Source organism: Mustela lutreola, chromosome 12 (genome assembly GCF_030435805.1).
Source record: "Mustela lutreola isolate mMusLut2 chromosome 12, mMusLut2.pri, whole genome shotgun sequence".
NCBI lineage: Eukaryota > Metazoa > Chordata > Mammalia > Carnivora > Mustelidae > Mustela > Mustela lutreola.
Window position 1 is genome coordinate 38592331 of NC_081301.1, and position 13552 is coordinate 38605882.

At 39.6% G+C, this 13552-nt stretch overlaps 1 protein-coding gene across 1 annotated transcript; it reads right to left on the bottom strand.

Annotated features, from left to right (window-relative positions):
* Positions 1-5809: 5809 nt before the first annotated feature.
* LOC131812359 (iron-sulfur cluster assembly enzyme ISCU-like) lies at positions 5810-6628 on the bottom strand. Its single transcript, XM_059141737.1, has one exon. It carries the CDS (start codon positions 6524-6526, stop codon positions 6233-6235), a length of 294 nt encoding a protein of 97 aa, XP_058997720.1. The 5' UTR covers positions 6527-6628; the 3' UTR covers positions 5810-6232.
* Between the last annotated feature and the right edge of the window lie 6924 nt (positions 6629-13552).

The following is a 13552-nucleotide window of genomic DNA, read 5'->3' on the forward strand; positions in this document are numbered from 1 at the left end:
CAGAGAGAGTCATCAAAATTTATTAAATCCAAATGATCTGATAAGGTTAATTTGTGTGGAGGCTGCCCAAAAAAGTGGAGGCTGCCCCGGGGGCCAGGCCCACATCACAACACTAAGCTGAGATCAACCTGCACTAATTGGAAAGGAAACACCTGTCCAGGAGACCTAACACACACTGACCCCAGTCCTCCCGCTGAGCTTTAGCTAGCTCCCGTCACCCTAGAAATAGGCCCTGATAGCCTTTTAAGGGAAATCCCTGGCCTCCTAGGCAGTCATGCCCTGTTTCTGTGTTGCTGCTTCTAATGCTCAACAAAACTCGCTCTTACCCCAAATCCCACGGGAAGAGGGCTTTGCTGCGGCTGAGGCCCTGAACTCCCACCCAGTCCTTGGATTCTGTTCCCTTGCATAAAGGACATCAGACTTGTTACAAAATTGTTTTACATTGTCATTTGACAGATTCATTCAGCCAGATCTCAACCAAAGGTAGAAAAAGGTTTCTAAACCACATGATTATTATGATGCATAACTTACATATACTATATCAGAAATATCATTAAATTGCATCTGATTTACTGACTTCATCATTACAGCTACATAACTGAATCTTACTCACTCAGTTCTTTTAACCACACTTAATTTCTAAACTGTCATGCCAAAAAAATGTACTTCCAGGTTTCGATTTCTATAAAATGGTTAAAACCTGAGGGGCAGGAAAAGATGATAAAGATGGCATGTGTAATCAGGATTATTTACAGTGTGAACCTGGTACTTCCACGCTCAAAGTTGTATGGATTATTTAACAGTTTCCTCCTCCACTCATCCTCATTCTGAGACCATTGGAGAATTGTCTTCTAGCTCAGTGCTTGTGCTAATTATTGTAAATTTTCTTTCATAGAAAGTGGAAATATTCTTTTGTAGAAAGTAGAAATAATCTAGAAAGTAGAAATAAAAATAATTTGTGTGAGTATCTTACAAAACCAGAAGAAAGGAACAGAAATAGTAAACTTTTAGTCTACAGCACTGGAAGGTCTCTTGGAGTATGAGACTGATGCTGTCAGTCCAGTTTCCCCTTCGTGCAAATGAGAAACATGTAAAATTCCAGGGAAATATGTGATGTATTATTGTTGATGCTGAGCCATCAAATAACCGTCAGGGACACATGAAGTCATGGGAAGTTGTGTTTATTACTTGGTGCAATAAGGGGACCCCATGGGCGAGTGTGAACATAAGTTAAGAAGGTGTTGGAAATTTGTGGTAGGGTTTGGCTTTTGGTTATATGAGGGACAAAGGGGTCAAGGAGGCAGGAGTTTGCTGTAGGTGGGTACTATCAGGGGGTGGGAGCTATTCTTTATTGGAGGTCAATAGTTTATACCTCGGGTGTAGGGGTACAGAGTGGTGATAACAGCTGTCCTGATTTATACATCTGGCATTTGTGATAGCTGGGAGAGGGGGATGTCTGGACATTTCTGTGGTTTGCATATTGTTCTTATTTTTGTCTAGGATCGGACATGATTACAAAATGATCTTGTGTTTTTCTCACCCTGTCATATTCCCAGGGTGACCTCTGCTGAACTTGGTGCTCTGTGACATTGTTTACATTCGACAGGAGACGACCACAGGCTAGCTGTAACAGGTTAGCTCCCAGCTGACAACTAGCAAGGCTTCCATATTATTTCTCATTAAGACATTCGAAACAGGAAAAATGGGAATGGCAGTGTCCAAGCTTGAACCTAAATCTCTTGACTTCTAGGACAGGGACCTTTTCATTAATGCATGCCAGACTATGAAAATCTGTAATGTGGGAAAAACAGTAAAGTGGAAATAACACAGAGTTTGGAATTTGATAAAATTATGTCCAAATCTGAGCTCTGTCACTTAATTAATGTCCCCTGAATTTCTGCTTCCTCAGTGAGGCAATTGGATCCCTTCAGATGAGTGTTCTTTCCCAATTCTATTTTATTAATTTTGCAAGAGGGTCCAAAAAAGAGAGTTTTTCTCCAGCTTCAGAACAAATATATAATAGATGCCAACTTAATATGGAAGCTTAAATTTTACTTTAATCTAAAACAGATGTCCTAATCCTATGGTTTTGAAATCTAAGTCAAAACTGATAAATAGCTAATATTATCTGTCCTTGGATTGAAATAAGGTAGTTTCCTAAATGCTATTTAATGTTAGGGAAAAAAAACAAAAACCACTCAGTATGTTTGTCCTCTTGCCCAACTTTAAGGGCAATTATCAAGAAATCATACCTACGAGGGTTAGAAGGATCGTGCTCTTTTTTGGTCTTATATTGTAGAATATGTTATATCCATCCCTTATAATTCTCAAGTAAAAAGTCCCAAACCTCCTACTTGTTACATATTTCACTTCAACTCTCTCCTTGAAAATTGATCACAAGATTTGTTTTTCTACAGGCTGTTCACAAAGATTATTTTGGGTTTCACGAAAGGACACAATTTTAGCAAAAGAACAAGATATCAAAAATACATCTATAGATGAAATAAGGTTAGAAAGCAATACTTCTTTAATTGCTTTCAAATAAAATGTTCATGTTAGTTAAATTTGTGAATAAAACCATACACATCTCCTGGAAGCCTGAGGTTTACCTTTTGATGTGTTTCATCCTAGCAATGAAATAGAGAAAAGGATTTCAGATTTCAAAGGAAAAATGAATTGGATTAATAAGGAAAATAATACTCAAACAAGTAAAATGGGCAAGTGAAATTTCTCAAATTGCAATTGTTACAACACAAATTCTCTTCCTTTTACTTTAAAAGCAAAGGAGTGTTTTGGGGACACAGCAATTGGTTGTAGAGCTTATACAGCTCTGAGGAAATATTTGCAAGAATTCACTGGAAAGTTGAGGAGGGGGATATACCCCTACAATTCTCCCAGACACAGAAATGCTTAATGAGATATACAACAACAGGAAACATGAATATAGAACCAACTCAGAGGTGAAGAAGAGAAATCCCAAATATCAGATCCCCAGAGGAATTTGAGCTGGAATAATGAGCTAAAACTAAAGTCTGTGGCAGAATGCTGAAGACCCAGGGGAGGAGAATTTGGAACTTCTCTCTGAGGTTGTCTCTTATGAGGAAAAAAAACTACCCCACTGGAGATGTCAGAAAGTACAAGGTTCTTGAGGGAACAAGTCACCCTGAGAAGGCAATGCAGATAACAAATCGGTGTATGAATAGCCCAAGAATTTCCAATAATGAGCAATCTAGAATGGACTAAAAAAAAAAAGTTTTACTAAAGAGTGATCAGAGATGAAAAAAGGATAGGCATCATAAAGTAAGACCAGGACATTAGGAAAAGAGGAAGAGCTTACATAAAAGAACCAAGCAGGAACTGTAGAGATAATAACTAACTAACTAACTAACTAACTAACTAAGACTGTAATTTTAAAAGAAACAGCAATAGCAACAACAATAACTACATATTTGGGAATTTAAAAGCAACATGGGAGGGGCATCTGGGTTAATTAGGCTCAGTCAGTTAAGCTACCAGCTCTTGATTTTGGCCCAGGTCATGATTTCAGAGTCCTGGAATGGAGGTCCGTATTGGGCTCTGTGTTTCGCAGGGAGTCTGCTTGAGCATTCTCTCTCTCCCTCTCCCTCTACCCCCTTCCCCAAATAAATAAATAAATCTTTAAAAAAAAAAATAAAAGTGACCTGCGATTAAAATACAGATGTTACTCTTAGGGATAAGGGAAGGAGGGGTCTAAAAGTAGTTGTAATACACCATAATTACAATTAAGCATATGTTAACAATCACAAACAAGTTCAATAACTATCAGTTGTATGGAAAGACAGATTGTTGTGTAGTTATACAATGGTGTATTTAAATGGTGTAGTTAAAAATGAATGAGATAAATATGTTGTAATATGGATAGAATTTAAAAGCATCATTGAGAATGAAAGCAAGTAGCAATGTAATGCGCATTGTATGTTACCATTCACTTCGATTTGGTAAACCCATAATATAGAACAATATGCTCCTGGATGTATACTAAGTAGTTACAATGTAAGAACATGGTGAGAGAGAAAGATTCTGTTTGAACAGTGTTAGCAGTTGCTTCCAGGGAGAGATGAAGAGATCAACTTGGACTACTTTTCAGTTGGAACTCCAACTGCATCTGCAATGTTCTATTTATTTATTTTAGAAACTGAAGCAAAAATAATACAGTGTTGGGGCACCTGGGTGGCTCAGTCGTTAAACGTACGCCTTCGGCTCAGGTCATGATCTCAGGGGTCCTGGGATCGAGCCCACTTTGGGCTCCTTGCTTCAAGGGAAGCCTGCTTCTCCCTCTCCCACTCCCCCTGCTTGTGTTCCCTTTCTCGCTATGTCTCTGTCAAATAAATAAATAAAATCTTAAAAAAAAAATAGTGCTTATGTTCCTAGCAGATAGGTAAAGATTTTTTTGTTTGTTTGTTTGTTTGTTTTTTTTAAGGTACTTCCTATGCTTTTGGTGTGTTTAAAATTTTTCACAATTACAAATACAGAGACAGAATAAAAAAGGTGAAAGAATGGAACAACCTCCAGGTGAACATGGGGCGTATCAAATCCCCAAACAGTCTCTCTGCTTCCCTAAACGTAAGTGACTCTCTCTGCCGCAAGAACCACATTTTTTAAGCTGAGCGGGGTTGCCAAATAGAAATAAAAGTTCTCCAAGCTCATTCATGGAATCTAAGTATGTGAGAAGAGATCAGGTTTTTCAGGCAAGTTTCTTTGTCTATATTTGCCTGATCAGCCCTCACCTGTGTTAGTCTTATTTAGAGGTTTTTTTTCCAATGGAGACAGAAGTGCAAATGAGTGGAAAAATTGATGTGATAATATCTGAGAGGTAGGCTGTTCCTTTGAAGTTCCTCATTCGGTTCTCTTAGTGAAGATGTCTTTCTCTTGACTTCTCATTTTATAGTACAAAGTGGTCAGCGCCAACCAGTAACAGCTAAGGAGCAGTTGCGTAGAGCTCTATGGATCATCATAGAATGAAGCTGTTTGAAGGGTCTATTGTTATTCAGTATCAGTGGGGGGAAAAACGTCAAAATTCAGTGACCAAAGAGGAATAGTATGACACAAAGAAAGCACGTTCCTGTAGTAAGAGAAAATAGAGAATTTGTAATTAAATCATTTTAGTCACTTAATAATTGAAGAGACAAGTTGAACATATCCTGTACTTTTGATGTTAAGTAGGGTTTAACATATTAATTGCCCCAATCTGATGTGAAATAATGCAAATTTAATCCTGCAACTGCTCTTTCCTGTTTACTTTAACTGATGAGTCTTTCATGGTTCTCCAGCATGAGATTTTTCTTTTTGAAATATTTATGGTTGTGTCAAATATGTGTAGATTCCTTCAAAACTATTTCATTTTTAAAAGCAATTAAAAATGAGAGGAAGCCCCATTAAAATTCAGCAATGAAACTTGTCATTAAATGGAAGTGATCTGTGAGCTGAATATCAAAGGATTTGGCAGTTCTAGGTTGCTGACTCTTAGCCTAGGCTAAAGTTGAGTAACAAGGCTTTAGTGGCTGAAAGAGGACTTAAGCTAGAATTCTAAAACACCACCAGGAAATTAGTTTGCATATATGAGAAATGGAATGGGGGTTTTCTTGACATCTTTTGAAATTCAGGTTGATTGAGCCAATGAATGTGAAAAAAGGAAAAAGTTCTTGGGCCTTAGAATGGAGAATAATAGAGTATATATGACAGACGGATTATCTGGGCAACTTCCCACAGGATAATGTTTCCATTTCATTCAGGGATGGGTATTTTTTTTTTTTTTTTTCAGAGAAAAACATGGTCTTATATCCTTTATTTTATATATATGTGTATATATATATGCACATCTGTTTTATGTACAATAATTGGTTCTATCAAATAATATCACAGCCTTCTACTGGTAATCTTCCCCAAGACAGTTTCAGGTGAAATTAGGTATTTGCGCACTTTGACTACCACACTTGAGAATTTGTGACTGATTTCCGTTAGAGGCCATGCGCACAATTCAAAATATATACAAATGGGGTTAAGGTGCTAAGAGTGGGCCGAAAGAAAGCACAGGACTTAGAACAAGTAAACGGTGTATATTGCTGGTATGGGAGCTGCCACGTGACCAGCAAGCACTGTGCGTGACTCCGAGCTCTTTTACTGTAGTGGGGGTGGTGGCTTCTGAACATCTGTAGTGACAGCAGGTCTGACCGCTAGATGCTTCGCCGAGGGCTCATTTCTTCTCCTTCTCTGCCTCTCCTTTTGTGGATTCTTGTTTCAGTTTGTAATCTGCTAGGGCAGCCTTGATTGCGTCTTCAGCCAGCATGGAGCAGTGCAGCTTCACGGGGGGCAGACAGAGCTCCTTGGCGATGTCCGTGTTCTTAATCGTCAAGGCTTCTTCCACCGTCTTCCCTTTTACCCATTCAGTGGCTAATGAGCTAGAGGCAATAGCAGACCCACAGCCAAATGTTTTAAACCTGGCATCCACAATCTTCCCCTTTTCATCCACTTGAATCTGCAGTTTCATTACATCACCACATGCTGGCGCCCCCACCAATCCAGTTCCGACATTTTTTGAAGTCTTGTCAAGGGATCCCACATTTCTAGGATTTTCATAATGATCAACAACCTTCTGCCTGCTATTCCAGGCAGAGTAAGTGGAAGAGATCATACCTTTTCTGGAATTAGGCATGGGGTAGCCAGAATTGACATACTAAATCCTCTTTAATGTTCTTGTCCAACTCCTAAAACAATGACTTACAGGACTATTCTTAACAGGCAGAATTTAATTACACATTGGACTTTATCTGATCTACCTATAAAAATCTCTTTTCCTCTCTTAAATTTCTCTCACAACATCCATCCTTCTAAAAAATGAGGTTTGGATGACCCTGAGGTACTATATGTGACTTCTTTATGGTGGTCTGCTAGGTTCCCTGTTACAACTTTAAGTCATTTATATGCTGGAGAAAGAATCTGTGGCCCTAATTATTGTGAGAACTGGGTAGAGGGTTAGGGTTTGGATGTAAAAACGCTAATTTAAAAAAAAAATAAAAATGCTAATATATAAACCAGCTCTAAAGAGAAGACATGAGGGGATATCTCATTTTGGAATCCCAACTATATCAAAATCAATATGTGACTGAGGAGAAATTGTCCAGAAGATACAATTTTGTATGTAAGCTTTTTATATTTAGCTATGAATTGTGCCCCAAATTCCTCTGGTTTCATTGTTGGTGAAATGGGCTGAATGTCAGGCTGAGCTCTAAGGCTTGCTTATTGCTCCATATTACTTTCCTTGGATTTACTCTGACGTTAGCATTTAAAGAAGTGGTGCCTTCAGAACATAAAGCACCATCAGTTGCTGCTAGAGCATAAGGAAAAACCAGCACCACCTAGAGGGAGAATGTCTCTTCTTTTAAAAAGTTCCAGACTTGAATGTGAAAGGGTTAGTGTAAGTGACTAATATATGAAGACTCTCATTCTTACGTCAGAGGGAAAAGATGAGGAAAACCCAACATTATTCCTCATTTCACACATATTTATAGAGGTGATATAATGTGTAAGATAGTTTTTAGGCACTGTGGTCCATACAAGTGTAAGGGTCTCTACCATTGAGAAATTACCATGTTGTAAAGACTAGAGAATATCAAGATTTTTAGGAGGTCAGTATTTAATAAGCTTCAAGATTTTTAGGAGGTCAGTATTTTATAAGCTTTTCCCAAACCAAGGTTTGAACCAGTCAGGAGAGACAAAGTTGGCACGATGGTAAGATCAAAATTGATCTACCGTGGTGCCATACCAGTGTTGGTGTGGTAGAACTGATAAAAAAATGTGGCTTAGGTGTGAGGCAACAATGGTGTCCTCCAAGGTACAACCTCCCCATGCTCTGCAAAGAGGGTAGCCCCTGAAAATCTTCAGTGTAGAAGAGCAGATCTCAGGCTGTGCTTTCTGTAGAGCTGATTCTCAGGAAGGAAACTGGTATCTGCCGATTGGATGGGGGCCCCAAAATGTGGGGTGATGATCGGGTGGAAGACAGGTGCTGGTCGTGAAAGGATTCACCCAAAGTGAAACAAAGGAGCTAGAAATTTACTGAGGGAGCAAGGGAGCTGTAGAAGGAAGAGCAAAGGAGGGGCTGTGTGTGATGAGGCAGTGGGTGGGGTTGTTTTTAAAGAGGGGTGGTGAGGGGCACCTGGGTGGTGAAGTCTGGCTCTTGGTTTTGGCTCAGGTCATGATCTCATGGTCATGAGATTGAGCCCTGCCTCAGGCTCATACTCAGCGTGGAGTCTGCTTGAGATTCTCTACCTTTCCCTCTGCCCCTTCTGCTCATGCTCTGTCTCTGTCTCTCTCTAAAATAAATAAATAAATCTAAACAACAACAAAAACAAAAACAAAAACTCCCCAAAATTGAAGAGATAGGGTGAGGAGGTATGGGAACATATGGAATTCTCCATTTTTCTGTAACTGTGCCTAGTTGAAAGTAGCCCATTGGTCATTTAGGGCCTATGGATATTTTAAGGTGGGTTGCCTGATGGACGTACATGTATTCAGCCAGAAGATCACCGTGGGCCCTTTCTGCATTCCATTGCTCAAGCTTTTGTTTGTCTAAAAGAGGCCTCTACAGAAACTGTATATCCGTTTAATTATTCTAAATTTACCAACCAGATTAATTCTCTTAGCATAGAATATGTTATCAGGAAATCTTTCTAACATGATCTTCTGGATTTTATCTTTAGGGTCTCCTAGGCAAGAGATAGGAAATCAATGAACTGTGGGTCTGCCTCCCAATTTTATTGTTTAACATCCTTTTGCCTTTGTTTTTCTGGTTTATGTGATCCTACCAGGTTGTGCTCTCCCATCAGATCAATATCTAATCCAGGCCTTGATGCTACACATTATTACCCTTCATGGCTTCCATTTAATATTGAAGATATTTCATCTTTAGTATCCTAATCCCATAAACTTTTTGGTCATGATCTCAATTTTGTCACTCTACTTTCAGGAGCAATCTTTTATTGCAATCCTGACTCAGGAATACTTTGAGTATTTTACCCTGCTCTTCGCATGGATTCACCTTCTGTGACTTTCATGGGATGCTTCTAAATAGTTTTCTGGATCCTGGCTATCTCTGGAGGAGTCCTTTCAGTGTTCTCTGATATCTTTCCTCTCTCTTCCTTTGCTAGATTTCCATGCTAAGCATCCTTTCTGATGTAGTAAGAATTGAAGCAATTAAACAGTCCCCTCTTTAAACATGGCTTCTGAAACTTGTCTGCATGTTGGCATGACCTATTAGGTTTAAAAACACTGATACCAGATTCCACCCCCAGAGATCATGATTGATTTGATCTGAGGTGCAAGCCCCCAGTAATTCCAGGGTCAGTATGTTTTAAAACCACTGAACTAAAACATGTCCCCTTTTTCTGATATTTTAAGAGCAGTTAGGGTTGCCTGGGTGGCTTAGTCAGTTAGGTGTCTGCATTCGGCTCAGGTCATGATCTCAGGGTCCTGGGGTTGAGCCCCCAGTCGGGCTCTCTACTCAGCGGGGAGTGTGTTTGTCCCTCTCCCACTGCCCCTCCCCCTGCATATGCACGTGAGCACTCTCTCTCTCTCCCAATAAATAAATAAATATAAATAAAATCTTCAAAAAAAAAAAAAGAGCAGTTAGACTCTTGGATTGTATGCCCATGTATTCTAATATCTAAGTTTTGCTTTCTTCCATGTCTGTTTAGTTACTATTTCAGCCATCCTCTTAAGGAATTCTTTCTCTTGCTTCTGCTTAACCAGAACACCTTTATTGGATTTTCAGTCTTCAGTTGTTCCTATTAAATAGGAAGTCTGAAGCACTCCAAGAAGTTGCTATATTTTCTTTATAAGGATTCTGTATCTTTTTAGTTAGTATGTAACAAAATCGACTCCTCTTCTCTGGATGAAACTCAGTTTGGTTCTAAAATCCAAATCTAGTTTCATACCTTATGGGGAGGTGGCTTTTGGCCCTGTGGGCAAGTTTCATGAATTTAAGGTCAGTTGCTCCATAGTTTCTTCTGATTCCTGAATGAAGAATGGAATTTGGGGTTGAGGACCAGTCCCTTACTGTCTACCCAAACATGGTACTAACCTGTAGTTAAACTCTAATTCATGCTCCACAGAACTATCCTGTATAACAGATCTGTCTGCAAAACAGTAAAATACAATAATTTTGCCCATTCATTGATGCTTTAGGACGGTTTACCCAACACAGTATTGCACTCGACATGGGGCCCAGCCACTCTTGAAATTTAAGGTCAGACTGCGGTAGCCTCCTCCTGAGTCCGTCATGGCAGGTGTCTGGATGTGTTGCTACGGCCTGGTGCCTGCAGCTCAGCCTTTACCCTAGAGCCACTTACCTGTGTCTGAAGGTGTCATAAACTTTGATGACCCAGTGAGGTTCATGTGCCACATGATAATCACTTACTAATGCCTAAGTCTTAAAGCTGTCCATTCAGAACATATCAGCTAAAAACAAAGCAAAACGAAATGAAACAAAACCATACCCATGCATGACACAATACAGGCTGCTGAAACCAAATGTTTCTTGTTTCAAACATAGAAACACTCTTCTCGTAGGCCACAGCAGATGCTTCACTCTCCAGGTATTCTTTTACTACCCAAATTCCACTCTTTATTTCTCATGGTTCTTGAACTAGGCATTAGAAGGACAATTCGTAACAGCTCCTTTCTTTGTTCAATCAGAGACAAAAGAATTATGGAGAATGAGATTAAAATACCAGCTTGTTACTAATAGGGCTTTTGGAAAATATATTTTCACTATATGACAATAATGGTCTTTTTAAAGTTGGATCCCAGAATTAGGTAGGTTTACTTAATCACAGACAACCTTAAAAAAACACATACACAGGCAACTCTTGAGGAGTAACAGGGCCAACTTATAAAACAGAAGGGTTGCACAATCAGACCATAATGTGTACTTCTGGAAGTTAGGCTTGCCCGACTTCAGTTTCATGTCACATTCATCAGGAACCTACTCTTTCCTCCAAGAGTACTCCACCAAAGAGGTCCCCAATATGGGAACTGGTAGCCAGCAGACAGGAGGCTCCCTTGTTTGAAAGAGATGAGACAGAAACACAAATGTCTGATACACCAGCAACATTTGAGTGACCCATTAAAATAGACTCAGCAGCCTCAGTCCTAGGAAGAAAAACTCACTGTGAAAGACAACTCTTGTAATAGATCTTAGATGGTAGGAAACATGACATGTAATGGGAATTATAGACGCATCCTTGGCAGGAACATTGTAAGAGTAAGATGGAAAAGTTGAAGACAGAGTGAGTCATCTCAAGTCTATCATCCTAATTTAAGCTTCACTGTTCCCTCGTTAATTAGTTTATTTTGTCCTGTTTTTCAAGTTAATCCTATTTAGCATTTTTCTTTTTCTTTTTTTTTTTAAAAGATTTAATTTTTTTTTGGACAGAGATCACAAGTAGGCAGAGAGGCAGGCAGAGAGGGGGGGGGGGGAAGCAGGCTTCCCGCTAAGTGGAGAGCCTGATGTGGAGCTTGATCCTAGGACACTGGGATAATGACCTGAGCCGAAGGCAGAGGCTAAAACCCACTGAGCCACCCAGGCTATTTAACATTTTGTAAAACATCTCTTATATAACCTCTCTATGGCTTTTAGAGTGCACAAATGATGTAGGACTGGTTCTCAGCACCTCTAACCCAACATATTTTCTGGCTCCTCCTCTTATAAGTATCATATTCGGGGCACTTATTTTGTGGCCTAAAGGGAATGAACTCTGCCCACTGTTCAAGGTAACAATCCTGTCAGTGACCTGCTGGAACATCCAGTTTTCCTGTGGAATCAGGTGGTAGGTGGTGGTAGCATTAAGAGGAAGACTGTGGGGAGCCTGGGCGCCTCAGTCACTTAAGTATCTGCCTTCAGCTCGGATCATGATCCTGGGGTCCTGGGATCAAGTTCTGTGTCAGGGTCCCTGCTCCACAGGAATCCTGCTTCTCCCTCTGCCTCCTTCTCTCTCTCTGTCGCTCATGAATAAATAAATACAACATTTTTTTTTTTTTAAAGAGAGCGAGCAGGACTGCAAGTTTATCTTGAAAATCTATCCTCTTGCCTAGGAATAGAGGAAAAATTGGTCTGATAGGCTTCCATTTATGGGAAAACATCCATTCCAGTCTTCACCACCCTCCCACGAAAGGAAGCACAATTACTTGTTTGTGTTATCCTTAATGCACAAATTGTTATATAAACACACCAATGCATAACTGGTAAACATATAATCAGGTTATTTTAGACACCACACACTCAAATACTTAGAATTTTAGTTCCCCTTACAATCTTTAGTTAGCTAGCTGTCAGAGAATAGAGAAATCTAGAATTATGAATTATGCAGATTTAATACATGAAAAATTCATCTCAAGTGAGAGTAAGGAGGTGAACATAGTAGAATGCTAATAATCTTCAATGGTAATGTCTTTATTCTTAAAAACGACTCTCATTGTCAAGTCTGGCCTAAATCTTGGTCTCCATAGCTCTGTACTTTTAACAACTAGAAGTACCTGGCTGCAGAATTTAGGATATCACTTAAACCAGACCTTTGTGACTTAAAATGGAGATGGCCATGTGGGTAATCAGGCCTTGATGGTTGTAGTTCTGCTAACTGATCTGCCAGTATTCCCCTTTTACCTCTCATTCTCAAACTTTGGTCTCTGTGTAGGACCCACTCTTCTGAGGGGAGGACCCATTTTGCACTCACTCATCTTCCTCCTCACAAGACCTTCTGAGGCCTTAATCTTGGTCCTGTTTTAAACACAGGGAAACGTCTTCTTAGGGACTGTCATGACGATTCCATGAGATGTAATGCTGGTGACACCATCCAGGCCCCAGGGACTCTGATTCTAAGCATTGCCACGCTTCCTTCCCCTCTTAGGCATTTACCGGGGGAAGGCCAGCTGGGCTACTTATCATCCCAAGGATCTAAGTCATTTGGTGACAGACCTGTTCAGCCCTCTGCTGTAGCCTTTAAAAGCTCCAAAAAGGTAGCCAGTACAGGGGATGTCCTAGCCAAATGCGCTGTAGCCCTTACAGAAACTAACATAATGTTGGTGATCCCCCCCGAGTGATCACAGGACTCCCCAATAGAACTTCAGGGCATGCAAAAATTTCCGTGAAGCTGGAACAAAACTATGTATTTTATATACCTGTTTCCTGCGTTTTCATCTCTTGACCAACTATGAGATGCTTAGTGTTGTGGGTTTTTTGTTTGTTTCTTTTTGTTTGTTTGTTTTTGTTTTTTCCTGTTTTGCCCTACCTGGCTGTTTTGCACTGTTTTCATCTACTATATACATATATCCAGTGGCTAACTATATTAACTCTGGCACTTACTGGTCAGCTGAGTGACCTTCAGCAAGTTACTTAGTCTCTTTCAATCTTAGCTCATTTGAAAATACAGTAGTAGTCTAATATCTTAAAGAACAAATAAGTTAAAATAAAATGATATATCTAAAGCAACAGTTTTCAAACATTTTCAACTCAAAACACCTT

What these genes read in the sequence shown, in the direction of transcription:
- LOC131812359 (XM_059141737.1), bottom strand. Translation starts at nt 6,526, where the DNA reads ATGAAACTGCAGATTCAAGTGGATGAAAAGGGGAAGATTGTGGATGCC.